The 23,878-nt window shown below is 41.3% G+C and overlaps 1 protein-coding gene across 1 annotated transcript in view; it reads right to left on the reverse strand.

The window, feature by feature from the left end:
• Nucleotides 1–1,079: 1,079 nt before the first annotated feature.
• LOC128647268 (calcium and integrin-binding family member 3-like) overlaps nt 1,080–23,878 on the reverse strand; it is a 51,822-nt gene continuing 29,023 nt past the window's right edge. The window contains exons 4-5 of the mRNA XM_053700061.1: nt 5,166–5,361; nt 1,080–1,101 (exon numbers count right to left, since the gene is read on the reverse strand). Of these exons, the coding sequence (XP_053556036.1) occupies nt 1,080–1,101; nt 5,166–5,361 (218 nt within the window). The remainder of the gene's footprint in view (nt 1,102–5,165; nt 5,362–23,878) is intronic.

Consider the following 23,878-nt stretch of genomic DNA (forward strand, 5'->3'; position numbering starts at 1 on the left):
GAGAATGGATAGCACAGGGTGAGCATTGTGTAATTAGAGTTGTATTTTTATGTGTGGTATATGGTCTAGATATTGCCTGTATTGTTGATGAATAAGTGTGTATTTAAACACTGAATTTGGTGTTTAGCATTAAGGCATGATTAAGGGTGACTGAACCCAAAACGTCGGCTGTGATGGCCTGGACCTGTATGTTCCAATAAAGCTTTGAAATATTCCACGGTGCTGTGGGAGTTTATTTAAATGGACAGTCAAGTCCAAAAAAAACTTTCATGTTTTAAATAGGGCATGCAATTTTAAACAACTTCCCAATTTACTTTTATCACCAATTTTGCTTTGTTCTCTTGGTATTCTTAGGTGAAAGCTAAAACTAGGAGGTTCATATGCTAATTTCTTAGACCTTGAAGACTGCCTCTAATCTGAATACATTTAGACCACTAGAGGGCATTAGTTCACATGTTTCATATAGATAACATGCACGTAAAGTGACCTAGGAGTGAGCACTGATTGGCTAAACTGCAAGTCTGTCAAAAGAACTGAAATAAGGGGGCAGTCAGCAGAAGCTTAGATACAAGATAATTACAGAGGTAATTACGTGTATTATTATAACTGTGTTGGTTATGCAAAACTGGGGAATGGGTAATAAAGGGATTATCTTTCTTTTTAAACAACAAAAATTCTGGTGTTGACTGTCCCTTTAAATATTTTAACTTCAATTGCACTCAAGCAATCATATTTACTTTCAACTTGTAATATGAGCACTACATACGACGTGCGCAAACAGATGCAATAAACCCCTTTTTGCTTGCGCGTAACTGTAAGCGCACCACTTGTAATCTGTCCCACAAAGAGAAAGAAGTATATTTGATAACATAGGAAGGAAATATATATAAAAAAAATACTTTGATTGCTGTATCTGAATAATGAAAGATTTAAATGGCCCCTTTTTCCAGTAAATGTGGTCTACAAAGATATATTTTTTAATATTCCTATTTTAATGATGTTAAGTGTAGAGTACTGTGGTAAACAGAAATAAACTAATTGAGTTACTGTATTCACCTAAAAATTCTTTAGCTCTTGAGTTAAATCCGGATATGAAAAGTGCTGTGGATGAAAGAAAAACAGCAAATTAATTGGTATAGAACAGTAGGTCATACAGTTATATAGTTAATTCTTCAACATGATTTAAAGATGAATAGACACAATATAAACAAACACAATGCACCAAGCAGGTCAAGCATGTGGCTGTGACTTATGATATACACATTCATATATTTAATGGGATTTAAATAAAGTTTAGTAGAAAAGTATTTTCAATAAAAGAGGAATGCTACAACAAGAGGTTATCATTTAGGGTCTCAGGTTCAGAAGGAATTCTCCTCTTTTAAATCAAGGGTCACACCCCCTCCAGTTCTCAGGTACCCACCACAGTAATTATAATCACCTGCACTAAGCATGTCTCCCTGAAGTGTTTCATGGGGGGGGGGGCACTTTTAGAGCCCCCACAACCCCATAAAACACAGAGTGGTATGATACACCAGTTTGGAAGACAGGGGATCCCCCCTGATTCCAATTAGGGGTCTCGTGCCCCATTATTAGTATGTGATTGCCAAAAAGTAGTAATTACCTATCTAATGCATGTATTATATTTGGGAGCAGTGGCTACAAAAGAGCCTAATGACAGCATACAACACACACATACAATACAGCTCAAGTGAAAGATGAATTACCCAGTATCAAGCCCATCTGTTTCACCACTGTCTAAACTGCATTCACATATCCATTTAACAGTTTATTTTGGCATGAAAAATCATATGTAGGCCTATGTTTCTTTAACAGTTTTTCTATAGTTTTTTATTGCTATTTTGTAAACTGTTATCTGCTTATCTGTGTAAATTTTAGCTTGCTCCCTTCCTCTACAATCTAATTTGCAAGTATGCAACTCCTGTGTAGCCAGACTGACTGTAGCCAGGTGTATAGTATTAATTCATTAGTAGTTAGCCTCTACTGCCGTATACACCACAACCCAGGCTCCCTGATCCTTGGCTCTCCTGGACCCTGTCTCTAAGTGGTCCTGGTTACAAGTGGAAAGCAGCAGAGTTAGCAAATGGAGTTAGAAACTGGAGGACGAAACTGCATCATCTTCATCTCTAACAACCCACTAACAGGTAAATCCTCACTAATTATACACCTGCACTATGCTCACTATGTCTTTTCTGCTCTTTCTATCTGCCCTTCTCCTAAAACTCACTGCATGTCCCTATAACAATAATACAAATTACCCCGACACTATCCATATCTCACCCTACCTTCTCTCATCACCTATGGGCGGATTTATCAAATGTCGAATAGACATGATTCGCTGTAGCGAATCATGTCCGCCCAGCATCGCTAAATGCTGACAGCATACGCTGCCGGCATTTATCATTGCACAAGCATTTCTGGTGAAATACTTGTGCAGTGCTGCCCCCTGCACATTTGTGGCCAATCGGCCACTAGCAGGGGATGTCAATTATCCCGATCGTATCTGATCCGGATGATTGCAGTCCGCAACCTTAGAAGTGGCGGACGAGTTAAGGAGCAGTGTTCGTTAAACCGCTGCTTCTTAAATTCTGTTTCCAGCGAGCCAGAAGACTCGTACGAAATAAGCATCATCCGCTGCTTAATAAATTGGACCATTTGTCTCCTTTGAAACATTTCCCCATCTAAGTCTCCAATCATATCTGCTCTTACAAGTCTCACTCTAATCTTCTCTCACTCATACTCCTTCTACTTCTTGCTGGTGGTGACATCTAGCCTGTATCTATTACCAAACTTTCACACTCTGGCTCAATCTCCCACAGTAGATTTTCTAGGCCACCCATATCTATCAATCTCATCTCCATTAAACCACATCTCTTCTCCCCTTTCTTTTCTTGTGTTCTCTGGAACGCTTGCTCTGTCTGAAACAAACTTACAACTGTTCACGACCTGTTTATTTCAAAAGCTCACTTCACTGCATTTGCCTGTTCTCCCCCTCTTTCTCAGAGTGGCAGTGATCTACCGCCCTCCTGGAACAACCTCCATATTTATTTTCTTGTGTTCTCTGGAACGCTTGCTCTGTCTGAAACAAACTTACAACTGTTCACGGCCTCTTTATTTCTAATGCTCACTTCACTGCATTTGCCTGTTCTCCCCCTCTTTCTCAGAGTGGCAGTGATCTACTGCCCTCCTGGAATAACCTCCCTATTGCTTGACAACTTTGCCGCCTGGCTGCCTCACTTTCTCTCTCCTAATATACTGGGGACTTCAACATCCCCAATGATAACCCATCTGCCCCTAAACTTTTTTCTCTCACATCTTCCTTCGGTCTTTCACAAACCACCCTATGTCCTACTCACCATGATGGACACTCTATTGACTTGGTATTTTCCTACCTCTGCTCTATATCTGACTTTACCTGCCGTCCCTTTCCCATTTCAGAACACCACCTGCTCACCTATCATCTAAATGTACCGGCTAAACCCACTTATCCATCTCACCACCACACCTGAACAAATTTGCACGCTGTAGATCCTTGACAATTTTCCAAATCTATACAACATCTCCTCCCTAACGCTTCCACTATAACCTGCCCTGATCTTGCTACAGTCCACTACACAAAACCCCACACCTTCAGTTAAAGCCCTGGCATTCTCAGCAAAAGCGCTTCTTTGTAAGAATGTGTCTGGAGGAAATCTTGCTGTGAACCTGATTTCATCTGCTATAAGTTAATTCCTTGTTCATACACATCTGCCCTTCACTCAACCAAGCAAACCTACTTCTCTTAGTATATACAGGGAGTGCAGAATTATTAGGCAAATGAGTATTTTGACCACATCATCCTCTTTATGCATGTTGTCTTACTCCAAGCTGTATAGGCTCGAAAGCCTACTACCAATTAAGCATATTAGGTGATGTGCATCTCTGTAATGAGAAGGGGTGTGGTCTAATGACATCAACACCCTGTATCAGGTGTGCATAATTATTAGGCAACTTCCTTTCCTTTGGCAAAATGGGTCAAAAGAAGGACTTGACAGGCTCAGAAAAGTCAAAAATAGTGAGATATCTTGCAGAGGGATGCAGCACTCTTAAAATTGCAAAGCTTCTGAAGCGTGATCATCGAACAATCAAGCGTTTCATTCAAAATAGTCAACAGGGTCGCAAGAAGCGTGTGGAAAAACCAAGGCACAAAATAACTGCCCATGAACTGAGAAAAGTCAAGCGTGCAGCTGCCAAGATGCCACTTGCCACCAGTTTGGCCATATTTCAGAGCTGCAACATCACTGGAGTGCCCAAAAGCACAAGGTGTGCAATACTCAGAGACATGGCCAAGGTAAGAAAGGCTGAAAGACGACCACCACTGAACAAGACACACAAGCTGAAACGTCAAGACTGGGCCAAGAAATATCTCAAGACTGATTTTTCTAAGGTTTTATGGACTGATGAAATGAGAGTGAGTCTTGATGGGCCAGATGGATGGGCCCGTGGCTGGATTGGTAAAGGGTAGAGAGCTCCAGTCCGACTCAGACGCCAGCAAGGTGGAGGTGGAGTACTGGTTTGGGCTGGTATCATCAAAGCCCATCATATTTAAAATAATTTAGCTTATTGAACTAAACATGTGTGCAAACGTTAACATTAAAAAAGCGTCTATACAAACACCCACGATATGATATTCAAGAGGCCAAAATATATTTTTGAGAGATAAAGAATGTTGAAATAGAGTAGGTTAAAATCAACGACTGCTGGACAAGTGTTTGCTGATAAGTTTGATTATTGATGTTGAATAGTCTCAATGGTGATGCACCCAACCTTTCTGCAAATTAAATGAATAACATAGGTTGGGAGCTCTGTTCTACTGTCCCTCCTGCTGGTTCCCCTTCAGCACAAATGTCCTTATTCTGCCCACTGCCTGCACAACTCTCATGGACCACTGTCCACAAGTCCTCCATTCCTCCCAGTGCTAGAAAGTCTCTGGGAAATGCTAGGAGGTACAGATCATGTGACAACCATGTTTTCTAATGGCTTAGAAATTGATTGGAATGACATTGAATTTGAATCCCTGGGGAAAGTGTAAAAGTTGCTATACACATCTCTTCTAATGTACTGGAATAAAAACTCTTTATATAAGACATTAAACAATTTGTTACCTGAGAAAATCTGGAGCCCTAACGATCATGTGCTGAAAATCTTCCAGTGAGAGTTTTCCATCATTATCAACATCCGCTTCGTCAATTACCTTCTCACATACCAGACACACTTCCTCTGGGGTCAGCTCATTTCGGGTAAGCTTGTTAAGTGTCTTTTCAAGGTCTGATTTACATATGTAATCATCATTATTAAAATCTGAAAAACAAAAGTTGATTGTAGTAAAATTAGCATAGACTGTGATTTTGTGACTTAATTTTTTTTTATTTTGAATGTTTTAGGTATAAAAATATAATAAAATATGCAATGAGGTATCCTGCCAAAAGATAGTGGCCAAAGAGTTTGAAACCACAGATTTGTGACCAGAATTACAAGTATTGAGATCTTTGGGCCGATTTATCATGGCCCGAGTTGGGCCAAATACCCCTGTTTCTGCGCGAGCCTTCAGGCTCGCCGGAAACAGGAGTTAAGAGGCAGCGGTCTTAAGACTGCTGCTCCTTTACTCGTTCACTGCCTCTGAGGCTGCGGACATCAATCTGCCCGATCTCATACAATCGGGTTGATTGACACCCCCTGCTAGCGGCCGATTCACCAGAACTGCTTGTGCAATGATAAATGCCGACAACGTATGCTGTCGGCATTTATCGATGTCTGGCGGACATGATCTCTACAGCGGATCATGTCCGCCAGACAAATGATAAATTGGCCCCCTTGTGTCTACCAAGATCTCATTACCAATGACATCTTGACGCAATAGTATTTTGGCTAGATATCTTGAGCTAAAGTAATCTTGGGATTGGAATTAGGGATATGATAAAGGTTAAGCCTTTGTTTACCAAAATGGGTCATTCTGCAATATTTTGGCAGACCCAATTTTTCTAGTTGCTGGCAAAGAAATCTGGACATCTGTGTATATTTATTTTTTGCTATTTTCATTTTGGCTTCAGATTTTATAGTAGATATGGAAGTATATAAATAATCACTTAATATATCACTGAGAGATTTCTGTATCATAAAAGGCAGAGGAAATAATATGGTTTGCATATTGCCCAAATTGGGCTTTTTGTTAGTGTGTAGTAATAAGGTACACGTTACATAGGATCAAATTACAACTTTCAGGGATGTTACAAAGATTCAAACAAAAAATAGGCAAATTTAATCGCTCCGCTTCAAATTTCCATTCAAACTCTGTATCAACCCAAAAAGGGAGAGAGAGAATGACCGGTAGTGATGTACCACTTTAAAAGGAATAGCGCTTTATATAAAATCTGCATACTGGATCCATGTGAAGTAATAACACATTTATAAAAACTTAAAAGTCACAGTGCAAAAAACTAAAAATGTATCATCTGAAGCTCCAGAGTTAACACTGACATTTTTTTCTATAGATTTGTTTTATATAGTGGTATTTCAGATAAGTGAATATTAAATAATAAGGGTCAGATTACAAGTGGAGCGCTATATATCGCTTTCATGAAAGTGATATTAGCGCTCCACTGTGTAATACCAGGCATTACAAGTTACAAGCAATGCGAATGTGAGCTCGCGTTCGCATTGCCAGGAAGCATTGTGCTCACAAGAGCGTGCTTCCATAGGCTCTGTCAGAGACGGCATCAGAACCTTGTGCAGCGAAGGGGTAAGTAGCACAGAGATGAGAGCATTTTTTAAAATATATATATGATAATTTTTACACCCCACTCCCATCAACTTTAGACCCCAAAACTGCATAGTGCAGTTGTTTTTAATTTTAAAAAAAAATCTAAAATTTTATTTTAATTAAAAACTATAATGTCCTCTATTTTGAGGGCATTTGGGGCACCTTTATAAAAGTAACCAGAGATTGGATCTCTGGTTAATTTTTTATGCGCTAATTGCTACCACAAGCTTGCATTCACAATAACTAGCCACTTGTAATGGCTGGTTAATTATCTCACGCCCACAAACGGCCAAATTTGCCCGTTTGTAGGTGCGCAATAATTTAGCGCTACACTTGTAATCTATCTCTAAAACGGATGCTGTCCCCTCTCCTGTTTGACCTAGCCATTGAAACATTGGTGTGGAAAATCAGACACTCTGTACACGGCTTACAGATAGGTAGCGTGACTCTGTATCGTTATTTGCAGATGACATGATTCTATACACCACAAACCCACATGAGAACATACCGAGTATTATGAATTTGATAGAAGATTTTGTTATCATATCTGTATCAAATAAATAAAGATAAATCTAAACTTATATGGTTGTATCCCTAAGACCCACAAACTATTGGAGACTATAAGTTTAAACTTGTAGAAATCTGTTTCACATATTTGGGCATTAAATTAGCAAAAACAAAAACAAATTTGTGGTATGAATTACAAGCCGATACTACTAGAGACACACACATTAAACACATGTAGCCAACCGCAGTTGTCACTATCTGGCAGGGTAGGTCTTAATAAAATGATCATATTCCCGAAATTAATTTATTTGTTCCAAATGATTCCTGACGTTTTGAGGAAACAAGACTTGGAAATACTAAACTTTTATTTTAGACTTTATTTGGAAAGGAAAAAACATAGTATAGACTATCAAATATCGACTACTTCTCCTTTGATGGGATGTTTTAGATTACCCAATCATATGTGTTTGATTGGTTGTTGGGTAAAGGCCACTTTACTGCATTAGAGCTTTAGCAAAAACTCCTAAAACTGTGGTCATTAGCTGTAATTCCACATGTTTCAATACATAAGATCCTAAACTGCAAGACTTGTCCCCATTTATAGGTCCAATTAGAGTGTGGCAATATATTTGTAAGAAAATAGGGGTAAATTATATACGACTAGTTTACGAGTTTTGCGCTAAACAGGGTGTGAAACTAACGCCAAAAAAGTGGCGTTATTTCACTCTCCAAAGCGCTGCCATTACAAGTTACTGAAAGGCCTCCTTGTGCTGCAATATGGTGGCATTAAGCTCCATAACGCACAAAATCCAAGGGCTGATTTGACATGCTTGTGCACGCTTTCCCCCATAGAAATAAATGGGGAGAGAGTGTTAGAAAAAACACCTGAAGTGCGGAATGAAAAAGCTCCATAACGCAACCCCATTGATGTCTATGGGGTATACAAAAGGTTACGTTTAAACACCCTAACATAAACCCCAAGTCTAAACACCCCTAATCTGCCACCCACGACATCGTCGAGTTATTAACCCCTAATCTACTGCTCCCGACACTAATAAAAGCTATTAACCCCTAATCCGCGGCTCCCCAACATCACCACCACTAAATAAAATGATTAATCCCTAAACCTCCAGCCTCCCATATCGCCGCTAGTAAATAAACCTATTATCTCCTAAACCTATGGCCCCCCACATCGCCAACACTATAATAAAGTATTAACCCTTAAACCTCCAGCCCTCCACATCGTAACTACTAAACTAAACCTATTAACCCCTAGACCGCCGCCCCACCACATCGCAAAACACTAGATTAAACTATTAACCCCTAAACCTAACACCCCCTAACTTTAAATTAAAATTACAATACTGTATAACTATATTTAAATAAATACAAACTTACCTGTGAAATAAAAATAAACCTAACATTAAACTATAAATTAACCTAACATAACTATTCTAATATAATAAAAAATACTACCAATTAAAAACCTAAATTACAAATTTAAAAAAAACCTAACACTACGAAAAAAATTTAAAAAATCTAAAATTACAAAAAATAATAAACATTAAATTACGGAAAAAAAAACACTAAGCTTACAAAAAATAATAAACGAAATTATCAAAAATAAAAACAATTACACCTAATCTAATAGCCATATAAAAATAAAAAATAAACCAAAATAAAAACACCCCCTAATCTAAAATAAACTAACAATAGCCCTTAAAAGGCTCAAAACATCCAATAGGATGAGAGCTACTGAAATCCTATTGGCTGATTATGTGAGTCTCATACTAGATTATTACATAACACATAGATAACTCAGAAAATGTACCAGAAATATTGTCTCCATGAAGTTGCACCCATGTTTTAAATGTTGCCAGCCTAATGCAGAGATATTACATATGTTATGGTGCTGACCCCATTTGAGGAAGTTTTGGGGTATATAATATTCAGGCCACTTTTACATTTGAAACAGTTATTTTTTTTACTTTTGAAAACAGAGAAAAGCCATAAATACTTTGGGCTAGATTACGAATGGAGCGCAAATGGTAGGTAAATAGTAAGGGTTTGTGCACATCGGGCTTACCGCTCATATTACGAGTTGAAAGTAAATGCCATCGAGTGAGCGCAATCGCTATTTATGCTAGAATCATTACCGCAACTTCAGAGCTCTGGTTAACTGTTTCACGAAGCATAAAAAAAGTTGCACAAAACACTATAAAAATACATTAGAAAGAATAGTAACAATCATAATAACACCATCTAATAAAAATTATTTTAAATTTTTTTAAAAAAAATTGCACACAAAAGTTATAAAGGCTCAAAGATAAGAGAAAAAAATCAAAATGTATGCTTACCTGATAAATGTATTTATTTCCGGAGTAATTACTGTCAGGAATATCACTCCTGGCCAGCAAGAGGAGGCAAAGAGCACCACAGTTAAACTCTCCGGTACCCACAACCCCCAGTCATTCGACCGAAGGGAAATGGAGAAAAAGGAGTAAACAAGGTGTAGAGGTGCCTGAGGTTATAGTCAAAAGAACAACTGTCTTAATATAAAGGGTTGAGTAATTACTGTTGGGAACCAATACCCAAGCTAGAGGACACGGATAAATAGGGAGGGACAAGACAGGCAGTCCTAAACAGAAGGCACCACCGCTTGAAATACCTTTCTCCCAAAAGAAGCCTCAGCCGAGGCAAAAGTATCAAATTTGTAAAAATTTAAAAAAAGTATGTAGAGAAAACCAAGTTGCAGTCTTGCAAATTTGTTCCACAGAAGCTTCATTTTTGAAAGCCCAAGAAGAGGAAACAGCTCTTGTGGAATGAGCTGTTAATCTCTCAGGAGGCTGCTGTCCAGCAGTCTCTTAAGTGAATTATACTTCGTAATCAAAAAGAAATAGTAGTAACAGTAGCTTTCTGACCTTTACATTTCCCAGAGAAACAGACAAAGAGGGCAGAGGACTGGCGAAAATCCTTAGTCGCCTGTAAGTAGAATTTAAGAGCACATACAACATCCAAATTGTGCAATAAACATTCTTTGGAAGAAGAAGGATTAGGACACAGAGAGGAAACAATTTCCTGATTGATATTTCTATTAGAAACAACCTTTGGAAGGTAACCTAACTTAGTACGAAGAACCGCCTTATCGGCATGAAAAATAAGATAAGGGGAATCACACTGCAGAGCTGAGAGTTCTGAGACTCTTTGAGCAGGGGAGATAGCAACAAGAAACAAAACCTTCCAAGATAACAACTTAATGTCTATAGAATGCAACGGCTCAAACAGAACCAGCAGTAAAACTTTAAGACGAAGGTTAAGGCTCCAAGGAGGAGCAACAGACTTAAAGACAGGCTTGATTTTGACCAAGGCCTGACTAAAAGATTGCACATCTAGCACATCCGCCAAATGTTTATGTAGTAAATCTGATAAAGCAGAAATCTGACCCTTTAGGGTACTGACTGACAATCCCTTTTCCAGGCCTTCCTGAAGAAAAGATAAAATTCTAGGAATTCTAATTCTACTCCAAGAGTAGCCCTTGGATTCACACCACTAAAGATATTTACGCTATATCTTATGGTAAATCTTTCTAATAACAGGCTTGCAATCCTGAATCATAGTCTCAATGACCGACTCAGAAAAACCACGCTTAGACAAAATTAAGCGTTCAATTACCAAGCAGACAGCTTCAGAGAAACAAGATTTGGATGAAGGAAGGGACCCTAAATCAGGAGGTACTTCCTCAGAGGTAATCTCCAAGGTGGGAGAAATGACATCTCCACTAGGTCTGCAAAACAGATCCTGCGAGGCCACGCAGGGGCTATTAGAATCAGAGACGCCATCTCCTGTTTGATACGAGCAATGACTTGTGGAAGGAGAGCAAACGAAGAAACAGGTATGCCAACCTGAAAACCTAAGGAACAGCCAGAACATCTATTAGAATGGCTTGCGGATCTCTTAACCTTGAACCGTACATTGGAAGCTTGGCGTTCTGACGGGACACCATCAGATCTAACTCCGGCACCCCCCATTTGAGGACTAAGCAGGAAAACACCTCCGGATGGAGTTCCCACTCCCTGGGATGAAAAGTCTGTCTGCTCAGAAAATCTGCTTCCCAGTTGTCTACTCCTGGAATGTGCATGGCAGATAGACAGCAATTGTGGGTCTCTGCCCACTGAAGAATCTGAGTAACCTCCTTCATGGCTAAGGAACTCTGAGTTCCTCCCTGGTGATTGATGTAAGCCACAGAGGTAATGTTGTCTGACTGGAACCTGATAAACTGAACTGAGGACAACTGAAGCCAAGCTAATAGAGCATTGTAAATCGCCCTCAACTCCAAGATGTTGATGGGAAGAGCAGACTCCTCCCGAGTCCAAAGGCCCTGAGCTTTTAACGAGTTCCAGACTGCTCCCCAGCCCAGCAGGCTGGTGTCCGTGGTCACGATCACCCAGGAAGGTCTCCAAAAGCATGTGCCCTGAGACAGATGTTCCTGAGAAATCCACCACGGGAGAGAATCCCTTGACGACTAATCTAACTCTATTCTCTTAGAGTGACTCTGTAAAGAGACATTAAAGGGACAGTAAACCCAAAAAATGTTTTTACTCATACAGATAAAGTTTACTAGGATAAATAGTTCAAACTGTAGCCCAATTTCGCTAAATATATAGTTTTCAAGTAAAATTACTTACTACATGTCCTTCTGTCATTTTGAAATGGCCACCAGCACCCTCCTCTCCCCATCTTCCTCCCTTCCTCTTCTGCCAGTGATCGCAGTAACTTTGCGATCCTCCATGTTCCCATTTTTGGTGCATGCGCAATGCGCCGATTTTAGTGCAGGGGGCCTTTTGAAGTAGGAACTAAAAATAACCGCTCAGTATCCTAGCGGTTCCTATATGCAGCGGACCAGTGGGCTTCTCTCCATTTACCGGTCACAGAGCAGTTCCTACTTCTGCATAGAATTGTAAACAGCGCTGCGGAATTTGTTGGCGCTCTACAAATACCTGATAATAATAATAATAATAATAATAATAAATAATAATAGGTATGTGAAGTATAAGCTTATTATCATATCAAAATTCATACCTATTACAATCCTATGCAGAAGTAGAAACTGCTCTGTGACCGGTGTTAGGCAAAAACATGGCCACTGTTTTATATGTTTCCTGATACCCTCCTCATGAATTACAAGCATAAATCCCAGGAGTCATTAGAGCAGAAGCGGCAAAGCAGGATGCTTCCTGGCACTAACATTTTGTCAGTCTGACAGCCCAGAAGTTGCAGGACGGCTCAGACTCCTGTCACTCGCTGGTTGGATGACAGAGACAGTTAGTAACGCCCCACCTTAGCCCTGCATGGGAACGCGAGTTACACACAGAGAGACAGCAGTGAGCAATGTGAGAGCAGCTTTAGCTGTCAGAGCTTACCTGTCTGAGGTTTACTATGGATCTGTGCTGATGCTGCGTGGCATTGGAAAAAACTATATATGTATCACATAAATTAATATTTAATTTTAGCTAATATCTATTTTGAAATGAATTGATTTGGCTGTAGTCACAGCAGATCATTTGTAAATGACTGAGATGGATGACCCCCCCCCACCTTAGTGATTAGCATACATTTCAAGATGCCTGAGGTGACCACATACATATCTCAGAGTTCATTGCAGACAAGATGTCCCAAAACTACAAAGAGAACATTTGTTCCCCAACTAGAAAGTAGAAGCTTCAAAAGATTCTTTAACTCATCACTTAATAAGATTAGATATTTTCAAACAAGATAAACCTGATACCTAGATCACAGGAACCCCTGTGGACAGCAGACACAGGTTTTGACTATATATAATGGTCTGGGATATATACCTTATACCTGATATACTATATTAGATAAGAGTGGGTAGCTGTATTGGTGAATTTAAAATATTTGACTGTTTTTCAGAATAAAGAGCATTTTCTTTATTCCAGGAATCTAATAAACCACTGAGAGGAAATTAATACATATTAACCCCTTAAGGACAAGGCCATTTTTCAATTTCTTACCCTTAAGGACCAGGGCTATTTTTACATTTCTGCTGTGTTTGTGTTTAGCTGTAATTTTTCTCTTCTTCATTTACTGTACCCACAGATATTATATACCGTTTTTCTCGCCATTAAATGGAATTTCTAAAGATACCATTATTTTCATCATATCTTATAATTTACTATAAAAAAATATAAAATATGATGAAAAAATGGAAAAAAACACACTTTTTCTAACTTTGACCCCCAAAATCTGTTACACATCTACAACCACCAAAAGCAACCATGCTAAATAGTTTCTAAATTTTGTCCTGAGTTTAGAAATACCCAATGTTAACATGTTCTTTGCTTTTTTGCAAGTTAAAGGGCAATAAATACAAGTATCACTTTGCTATTTCCAAACCATTTTTTTTTTTAAATTAGCGTTAGTTACATTGGAACACTGATATCTGTCAGGAATCCCTGAAGATCCCTTAACATGTAAATATTTTTTTAGTAGACAACCCAAAGTATTGATCTAAGCCCATTTTGGTATATTTCATGCCACCATTTCCCTGCCAAATGCGATCAAATAAAAAAAAAAAAGTTCACTTTTTCACTAATTTTATGTTTCTCACTGAAATGATTTACAAACAGCTTGTGCAATTATGGCACAAATGGTTGTAAATGCTTCTCTGGGATCCCCTTTGTTCAGAAATAGCAGACATATATGGCTTTAGCATTGCTTTTTGGTAATTAGAAGGCCGCTAAATGCCGCTGCGCACCACACTTGTATTATGACCAGCAGTGACAGGGCTAATTAGGTAGCTTGTAGGGAGATTGAAGGGTTAAATTTACATTAGTGTAGAGATCAGCCTCCCACCTGACACATCCCACCCCCTGATCCCTCCAAAACAAAAGTGATTCAGCAATGGGTCGCCTTCCTGCAGCTGCTCCCACCCACCAACGATCGGCACCATCGTTGGCCAATGCAGAGAGGACCACAGAGTGGCCCTCTCTGCATCAGTGTTTGAAAAAAGGTATTGCAGTGATGCCTCAATATCGAGGCATCACGGCAATACCTTGAAAGTGTCTGGAAGTGATCAGGATCGCTTCCAGTCGCTTTAAACCCCTAACGACGTACAGGGTACGTCGTTGGTCTTTAAAGACCAGTTTGTGTTTGACGTCACCTGTATGACGTGTGTCGTTAAGGGGTTAAATAAATTGTCTGATGACTATAATCATAGATATGAGTCCATACTCTTAAACATTATTAAGACGTGAAATGACTTCAAATAAAATATATATATATTATATAGTCAATAATCATGAAGTCAAATATATATATATATATATATATATATATACTCTGTATATCTATAATACTATTGGTTCCAACAGAATTCTAAGTGCAGGTACGTATGGAATATGGAAACATGACTCTTAAACACATCTCTTAAGACATTATCAGTAGGAAGTATATATATATATATATATATATATATATATATATATATATATTTAATATTATGCACAGGTCTAATATTTTAATGTATAAGAATATATACTAAATCAATATACTCATGCTTAGTCTTAAAATCACATGTTCAGTTAAATTAGCCCACTTCAGGTGGGAGGCTGATCTAAGAAATTATGTGTGCATTAAATAGATTTTTTATAAATATATATATATCCCTGTAATTGAGAAACAGAATATTTAAAAAAAAGTAAATGTCTCATTCCCATTCCTGTTGTTGTTCCCCCGATGGGCGAAAATTAGTACTACAGCCAAAAGGTTTGTCTGTTAGGAGAGCTACATTTCCCAGTAACCTATGAGATGTGAGCTCCGGCTCAAAGGGCTATCCAGATTCTATGGAATGATTAGAGAATGAAGGAGTGGTCTATCACTGATATAGGCTTTCACACAATGCAAGAGGAGACAGACTCACTTTGCTAAAACAGAGATATCCACTGTTTGGGGCCTATTCTCTCTGAATCCTTGCTGGAAAACTCTCTTTGGACAAGAGAGATACTTTGTGACCTGTACCCTTGCAAAATAAGTGATACCTTCATGTATGACACCATACTGTATGAAAAATCTGGGATCTTGAGCTCTCTTATTGGTATCTGGTATAGTATCGAGGTCTAATACTTTTAAAAGTTTATAGCAAAGATATTCTTTATAGCCAAAGCTTAATTGAAGCTGTATTTAAAGGTGTAATTTATAAGTTATAATTTCATATTTCATAAACCTGTGTAGTCTATAAATAATTATATCTAGCATTAAAGGGACACTGAACCCAATATTTTTTTCTTTCGTGATTCAGATAGAACATGCAATTTTAAGCAACTTTCTAATTTACTCCCATTTTTGGTGAACAACCTGGGTTGTTCTTGCTGATTGGTGGATAAATTCACCCACCAATAAACAAGTGCTGTCCAGGGTCTGAACCAAAAAATGGTCTGGTTCCTTAGCTTAGATGCCTTCTTTTTCAAATAAAGATAGCAAGAGAACGAAGAAAACTTGATAGTATGAGTAAATTAAAAAGTTGCATGCTCTATCTGGCTCACGAAAGAAAAAAATGTGGGTTCAGTGTCCCTTTAAGCGATTTACTATTAAGAGGGAAGGATTTTTGTATTTTGAAGTCATAAGTTAATTTGGAGTTACTGTGATATATTTTAAAAACTGCATTTATTGTTGTGGTTAAATCTCTGGTTGATTATTTATTGATTATTAAATATTTTAAGACTATTTTTGGCCAAATAGCTTAATTATATTTTTCTGGAAGTTCTATTAGATTTATTGAGATTTGGTAAGATTTGTGTTGAAATATTTGGTTGTTGTTAATTAAGCATTGTAAATTAGTAATCCATATTTTGGCATTGGATTAATGTTATAACTTGTTCTAGTATAATTCATGTGGAATTTTTAATAAGCGATTCATTTTGAGTTAAGGTTAATTTGTAGAAATATTGTGTCCATAATACTATCTATCTATTGGGTACTTAGAAAGCGCAAACTAATCACCCGTGAGGGTCTCAAGATGCTAAGGGAAAGCAGATAGGAGATGGGGGGATGGGGATTCAGTCAAAGAGCCAGGTTTTGAGGTCTTTTCTGAACTTTGTAAGGGAGGTGGATTGTCTGAGGTGCAGCGGGAGGGTGTTCCATGCCTTTGCTGCCATGTGGGAGAAGGATTTTCCTCCCGCTGTGGATTTACTGATGTGGGGGATGACTGCGAGTGCTTGGTCGGCCGATCGGAGTTGTCTGGCAGGGGTGTAGAAATTTATGCGGTGGTTGATGTATTCAGGTCCGATGTTGTGTAGGGCCTTGAACGCGTGGGTAAGGAGCTTGAAGGTGATTCTCTTGTTGATGGGGAGCCAGTGAAGATTCCTTATGTGTTCGGTGATGTGGCATTGGAGAGGAATGTCAAGGATGAGTCTGGCTGAGGCGTTCTGAATAAGTTGGAGTCTCTTTTGGAGTTTAATGGTGGAGCCGGCGTAGAGTGCATTGCCGTAGTCCAACCAGTTGCTGACGAGGGCGTGATTGACTATTTTCTTGGTTTCGTTAGGGATCCACTTGAAGATTTTTCGTATCAGCTGTAGAATGTGGAAGCATGTTGAGGTAATGGCATTGATTTGTCGGTCCATGGAGAGTGAGGAGTCCAGGATAAAGCCTAGATTTTGTGCGTGGTTGGTTGGGGTTGGAGGGTGATCGAGTGCTGTGGGATACCAGGAGTCATCCCATGCGGATTTATTGGGTCAGAGGAGGAGGAATTCGGTTTTTCCTGGTTTCTATTTAAGGTGGTTGTCATTCATCCAGGCAGCGACTGCTGTCAGGCCTTCGTGTACATTCTTTTTGGCGGTGGTGGGATATCGGGTGAATGAGATGATTAATTGGGTGTCGTCAGCGTAGGAGATGATGTTGAGGTTGGGGCGTCGGACGATGGCAGCAAGAGGGGCCATGTAGATGTTGAAGAGGGTGGGGCTCAGCGAAGAGCCTTGCGGTACACTGCAGTTGACTGGTGTGGGTTTGGAGGAGAAGGGCGGGAGTCTGACTTTCTGGGTCCTGCCCATGAGGAAGAAGGTGATCCATTCCAGGGCTTTGCTGCGGATGCCGGCATGGTGTAGGCGGGTGCAGAGGGTGTTGTGGTTGACAGTGTCGAAAGCTGCTGAGAGGTCTAGGAGGATGAGGGCAGCGGTTTCTCCTCGGTCGAGCATGGTGCGGATGTCGTCTGTGGCGGCAAGGAGGGCAGTCTTGGTGCTGTGGTTGCTTCTGAAACCGGATTAGGAGTGGTCCAGGGTGTGGTTGGCCTCAATGTGGTCAATAAATTGCAAGTTGACTTCGCTATGATTTTGGTCGGGAAGGGGAGTAGTGAGATGGGGTGGTAGTTATTCGCGTCCGTGGGGTCTGCCGAGGGTTTCTTCACTAGGGGTTTCAGTTCCGCGTGCTTCCAGACATCCGGGAAGGTGCTGGTTTTGATGGAGCAGTTGATGGTGCGGCGGAGTTCAGGGGTGATGGTGCCGCTTGTTTTGTTGAATATGTGATGGGGGCATGGGTCCAAGGGTGCGCCGGAGTGGATGGATTTCATGATTCTGAGGGTGTCCTCTGTGGTGAGGGGGCTCCAGATAGTCCATGTGGTGTGTGGGGGGGGGGCAAATTTGGGAGGGGTGTCGTTGGATGTAGGGGAATGGGTGGTGGAGGTTGAGTTATGAGGCGTGAAAACTGAGATACCTTTAATTCATTGTGAGTTAAGGTTAATTTATAGAAGTATTTTGTCCATTCATGGGATAATAGACAATATCTATTGAATAGTAATTAATCTAAATATCTCTATAGCCTGCTTAATATTTTAAAGTTGTATTTATCAATTGATAGATATAACTGATCCTAGGTGATATTCAGTTACTACATAAATATAATCAATGTGTATATAGAGATTAACTGGCCAGAATTTAGTAATTAATTTAATTAAAGATTAAGTATTGATTTTTAATAATAATTTTATGGTCAAGTTTATAAATATCTCGACAGTGTTATTTTGGGGTACACTACAGATATTTAACATCTCACTGGAGTGTATTGGCAATATTCTGCTATATTAATTGGAAATATCGCTGACAATAATTTTATACTGCTATTAATTATTAATATTCATAATTCCATTAATCAAAAATATTGTTACGTTAATATATAACACAGTAGTTAGATATATGGGTGTTCCTTAGACAATGTACACTAAGGTGTTTGGCCCATTCAAAAGAGATCTTGCATTTATAAACAAATAACTCTAGTTATACACACAGAAAAGAAGAGCAAGAAAAATTGACGAATGTGCAATATCAGATTTCATTACTGTGGGACTTCTATTGGTATTCATGTATATTAAATGTGCAATGTCAGCATTGATAACTGTATAACTTTGCAACTGAAATAAAGCGATTTAAAAAAAATGAATGCTTTGTTGTGTGCCCTCCTTTTGAGTTTAAGCTATATATATATATATATATATATATATATATATATATATATATATATATATATATTAGGGTTGCACCGATACCATTTTTTTATGACTGAGTACAAGTACCGATACTTGTTTTCAAATACTCGCCGATACCAATTACCGATACTTTTTTTTTTAATGTCATGTGACAGTTTACCAAGCACAATACAGACTAATTATTTAAGATTCCTTCTTTATAATTATAAAGGGCTGTAATTCAGAAGACATTATGAAATAATAAAAAAGTTCACTGAACATGTTTATAAATAAAAAATATTACAATAAAATATTACATTTAAAGGGGTGATGCAATTGGGTTGTAGGGCTGTTATATAACATCAATCTGACATTTGTATGGAGGTTTGACTCTAAGTTGAACAGTCTTTCACTTTCCACACTACTGCATGGGGCAGAAAGATATTTTTGGGCCATTTTAGCCAGAGCTGGAAATCTCAGTTTATTAACTGCCCAGTACTTCAGGGGTTTGTCTGAACGGGGTACAGTGATCTCTCCTATAATAATACAAATAACAGCAATTTGTATTGGCAGAACTGTAGTAAACAATTTTTAGTTTAGTCTCCACTCCAGTTTAAAATGAAATGGGAACATGCAGTTTGAAAAAACGCCACAAGATAGCATATGGGTAGGAAGTGGAGGTATCGGTTTAAGTATCGGTGCATTTGCACGAGTACAAGTACTCATGCAAATACTTGGTATCGGTACCGATACCGATACTAGTATCGGTATCGGTGCATCCCTAATATATATATATATGTTAATTATTTAAATAAATGTCTAAAAAGTATCAAGGGATATGCTATATGACAAGGTGTTTGATTGTAAAGGGCTCAAAGGTGTGTGTATGTGTATGTGATGCTTCAGGGTAGGTACATCATCTTGGTGATGCCCCAAGGAAGATGTGTTTGAGCTGGCTGTACTGCCACAATTTATAAACCCTCCTGTTAGGAATTAATAAGGTTTAAACCATCTATTCCGTCCTTCTTACTGACTAATACCCTTATCTAGTAAATAAGACACAACACCATTTGTTTGGGAGAAAGAACCGGTCACGGTTCACGTTTATTAAATAAACGCTTTAACTTGTGCCTAAGAGTCATTCCAATTACCCTTAGGCACTTGATCAACCTATCAACGAAACTTGGCAACAAGTTCGTAATCCTCAACGTTGGCGGCATCTCACCCTAACCTAGCCCCTATTAGCAGATGGTCAAGGCCCCTTTCGATACCTGCAGCGTGACACCCGGCTGTCACGCCCCATGGCACTCAGAGAGAGCTGTGATGTTCAGAGGTCTTCGGTCCAATTGCGAGGGAGAGGACCCCCAGGCCGGCGCCTGGCAGGCATAACCCCTCCCTTTTCCCCGGACCGTCACTCTTCTCTCCTTGTGCCCGCTCCCCAGGGCATTGACCACCCGCCTGCTGAGGCATATCCAACCAGCCCAGTAAGGCACCCCCTGCCAGCCGAATCGTACAACTCAACTTCAGGGGTGGCTAGCTACATTAAAGGCTCGGTCTTACTGAAGGCTAGCTCAATTAAACCCACCCCTGCCGAGCCAACTCACCCTAACAGCCGCATCGTAGCCGCCAATCTCCTCTTCCAGGGACGGGTGGGCGGGGAAACCTTCTCCTTGAAGTCTGGAAACCGAAAGAGGCTGATCTCACTGTTGCAGGACCCTATAAAGGTAAGAAAACAGACACCTCCTTCCCCCTTGCAACATTGTAACAACACATTTAGCATTACTCCAGACTTCAAGTTGGTAAACCCTTAATTTTGTTACAGGCCCACTAGAGGGCCCTCCACTACCATAAGGTTTAAACCATCTATTCCGTCCTTCTTACTGACTAATACCCTTATCTAGTAAATAAGACACAACACCATTTGTTTGGGAGAAAGAACCGGTCACGGTTCACGTTTATTAAATAAACGCTTTAACTTGTGCCTAAGAGTCATTCCAATTACCCTTAGGCACTTGATCAACCTATCAACGAAACTTGGCAACAAGTTCGTAATCCTCAACGTTGGCGGCATCTCACCCTAACCTAGCCCCTATTAGCAGATGGTCAAGGCCCCTTTCGATACCTGCAGCGTGACACCCGGCTGTCACGCCCCATGGCACTCAGAGAGAGCTGTGATGTTCAGAGGTCTTCGGTCCAATTGCGAGGGAGAGGACCCCCAGGCCGGCGCCTGGCAGGCATAACCCCTCCCTTTTCCCCCGGACCGTCACTCTTCTCTCCTTGTGCCCGCTCCCCAGGGCATTGACCACCCGCCACAAGAGCCAGGCGAACTCTTGCCGCCAAACCAACCAACAGGAACCCAGTAATAAACCACACTTTAACTAATCATAACCATAAAAACATAACGATTTCAACAGATTGCAGATACAACAATTTAACCCAAACTTTAATGAATAATCCCCAACAAGGCTCCCCTGATGTCCCTTAGAAACATATCCAACCCTACGTCCGTAAGGTGGACTCCATCAGGCCTAAATAGGTCCCTTTTGTCGGCCGTTATGCTTTCGTGCCTGACCACGAAACCCCCAATGCCCGTGACCGCTCTTCCCATCTCCCTATTCACCTTTTTGCGCACATTATATGCAGCCCTCTGTGTGACAATGTGCCGCCATTGCAGTCGAGCAACTACATTTGACCACCCCAAAGTCACACCCTGCAACCAAGTGTGCATCCATTGCACATCCGCTGTCATTCTTCTGATCAAATCCAGCGCGGGCATTGCCCCCAAGTCATTTCCCCCGAGGTGCAGCACTAAAACATTAGGCCGCCCCCACCTTTTGTGTGCCTCCTGTAAAAGTGCAGGCAAATCAGCCCACGACAGTCCCCTGCGCCCTAACCACCGAAAGCTTGCCTTGGACGTTGGGAATCCAAGTTGCTGACCTTCCGGCGATCGCAACGCCCTGAGATGAGCCCAGTGGATGTATGAATGGCCTACCATCCATACACGAACCGGAGGTGCTTTCGCATTCACAACACCTGATAAAACAGAGAACACCACCATGAAAAAACCGCCCTTGCACAACCTGGGTCCCCCCCAACAAAAACCCCCCTTTGGAAGTATGGACCCGCCCACATGTCTGTGCTCTAGCAGTGTCCTTTATCAGGTCTAATATAAGTCTTGTACTGGGACGACTTCCATCTACCCAAGCGCTTAATCTCCGCCACCGTAACTCCCTTTTGCGCTGCGCTGGTCGCCGCGCCTATTCTAAACGAGTGCGGGGCGATCCTGCCCGGATCCAACCCGGCCTCCTTTGCCGTCTTCGCCAATACCTGGCGGAATTGAAAAACCGAGAGGGCCAAACCGTCCTCATGTATCAGGAGCAGTTGCCCTCCCGCCGGCCTCACCTTCAGGTATTGCTCCAAGCATGCCACTGGGCAGCAATCCTCAAACTCTTGACGTTCAAGGGGCAGCCATGCCCCCACCCCCTCCTGGTCCGTCTTGGACCTGGGTATGAACAACAGGAGCCCCTCGTCCGTCAAACGGACATGCTCCAACTGCACTCCTCCTCGACCTTTCTCCTTTGCAGACGCCACAAGCTCCCCCACCCTGAGGGCTCCCGCAAACGCCAAAGCAAATGCCGTTCGGAAAAGAAGCTGCTCGTACTTGGATGTGCAAACCTTTGCCACACCATTCGCTAACGCCTTCAATCTCTCCCGTGTAATGGGCTCTCTCCGATCTTTCTGACGGGGGGCCAACCTGCCCCACCCCTTCAACACCTTCCTTACTAGGAAGGTTCCGGAGTGGTCCTCAAAGCCAAGCGCCTTGTTAAAGAAGGCCAGAGCCGATAGCCTACTACTCGCGCCGGCCTTACTGACCCCTTCTTTCCGTAGTAAAGCCAACCATTCCAACACCAGCACCCTAGAAGCCCTTTGTACCTGTACACCTCCGCGTTGACAGAACGCCTCCCAGCAGTCCCAGTGACTCTTATATGTTGACCATGTCCTTGGCGCCAAGGATGCCTTCACCAAAGCTAGGATGCTCATCCAACCTTCACCAGCTGCCAAAGAGAAGATGGGCATGTTAACCCCTCCTCTGCCGCCATGGGTGCCGCTGCCCTAAACTGCTCCCATTTAAATCGAGAGAGTGCATCTGCAATAATGTTCTGCACTCCCGGGACGTGTTTGGCGGTAAAATGTATATTGAACTGCAAGCATCGCAACACCAAGTGACGCAAGCAACACACAACCGCTGGCGATGACGCGGACAGCCTGTTAATGGCGTACACCACACTCATGTTGTCCGTCCAGAACACCACCGATTTATTAGCCAGTCTATCCCCCCAAATCTCCACCGCAACCACTATCGGGAATAGCTCCAACAGCGTCAAGTTTTTGGTGAAACCTGCATCTATCCAGCCCCTCGGCCATGGAGCCGCGCTCCATTCTCCGTCCAGGTACGCTCCGTACCCGAAACCCCCCGCTGCGTCCGTGTACAAGTTTATTGCCTTGTTGGGTACTTTCCTACCCCTCCATAGGCACACACCATTAAAATTCATTAGGAATTTTTCCCATATCCCCAGGTCCTCCCTCACATCCGCCGTAATGCTCGTCCATTTTGCTAGACCGGTAGGGCCCTTCAAAAGTCCCTCCAATCGACGGTTAAAGGCTCTTCCCATCGGGATGACCCTACCCGCAAAATTCAGGAGGCCCAGCAGCGCCTGCACCTCTTTTATCGCAACCTTGCTCGACCCCTTAATCCTTCGGACCGCTCCAAGCATCCGGACAACCTTGTCCATGGGCAGCCTACATTCCGCCTGCACTGTATCTATTTCGATACCTAGAAATGTGAGACATGTACACGGCCCCTGCGTTTTGTCGTCCGCGAGCGGCACTCCAAAACGCGACATCATATCCTGCATAACCTCCATGAGCTGTTCACACTCCGTGGAACCAGCTCTCCCTACCAACAAGAAATCGTCCAAGTAGTGGGCCACCGCTCCCCCACTTGACGCCTTGTACACTACCCAATGCAGGAAAGAACTAAAACACTCAAACAAGGAACAGGACAATGAGCAGCCCATCGG

Source organism: Bombina bombina, chromosome 2, assembly GCF_027579735.1.
Source record: "Bombina bombina isolate aBomBom1 chromosome 2, aBomBom1.pri, whole genome shotgun sequence".
NCBI classification, from domain to species: domain Eukaryota; kingdom Metazoa; phylum Chordata; class Amphibia; order Anura; family Bombinatoridae; genus Bombina; species Bombina bombina.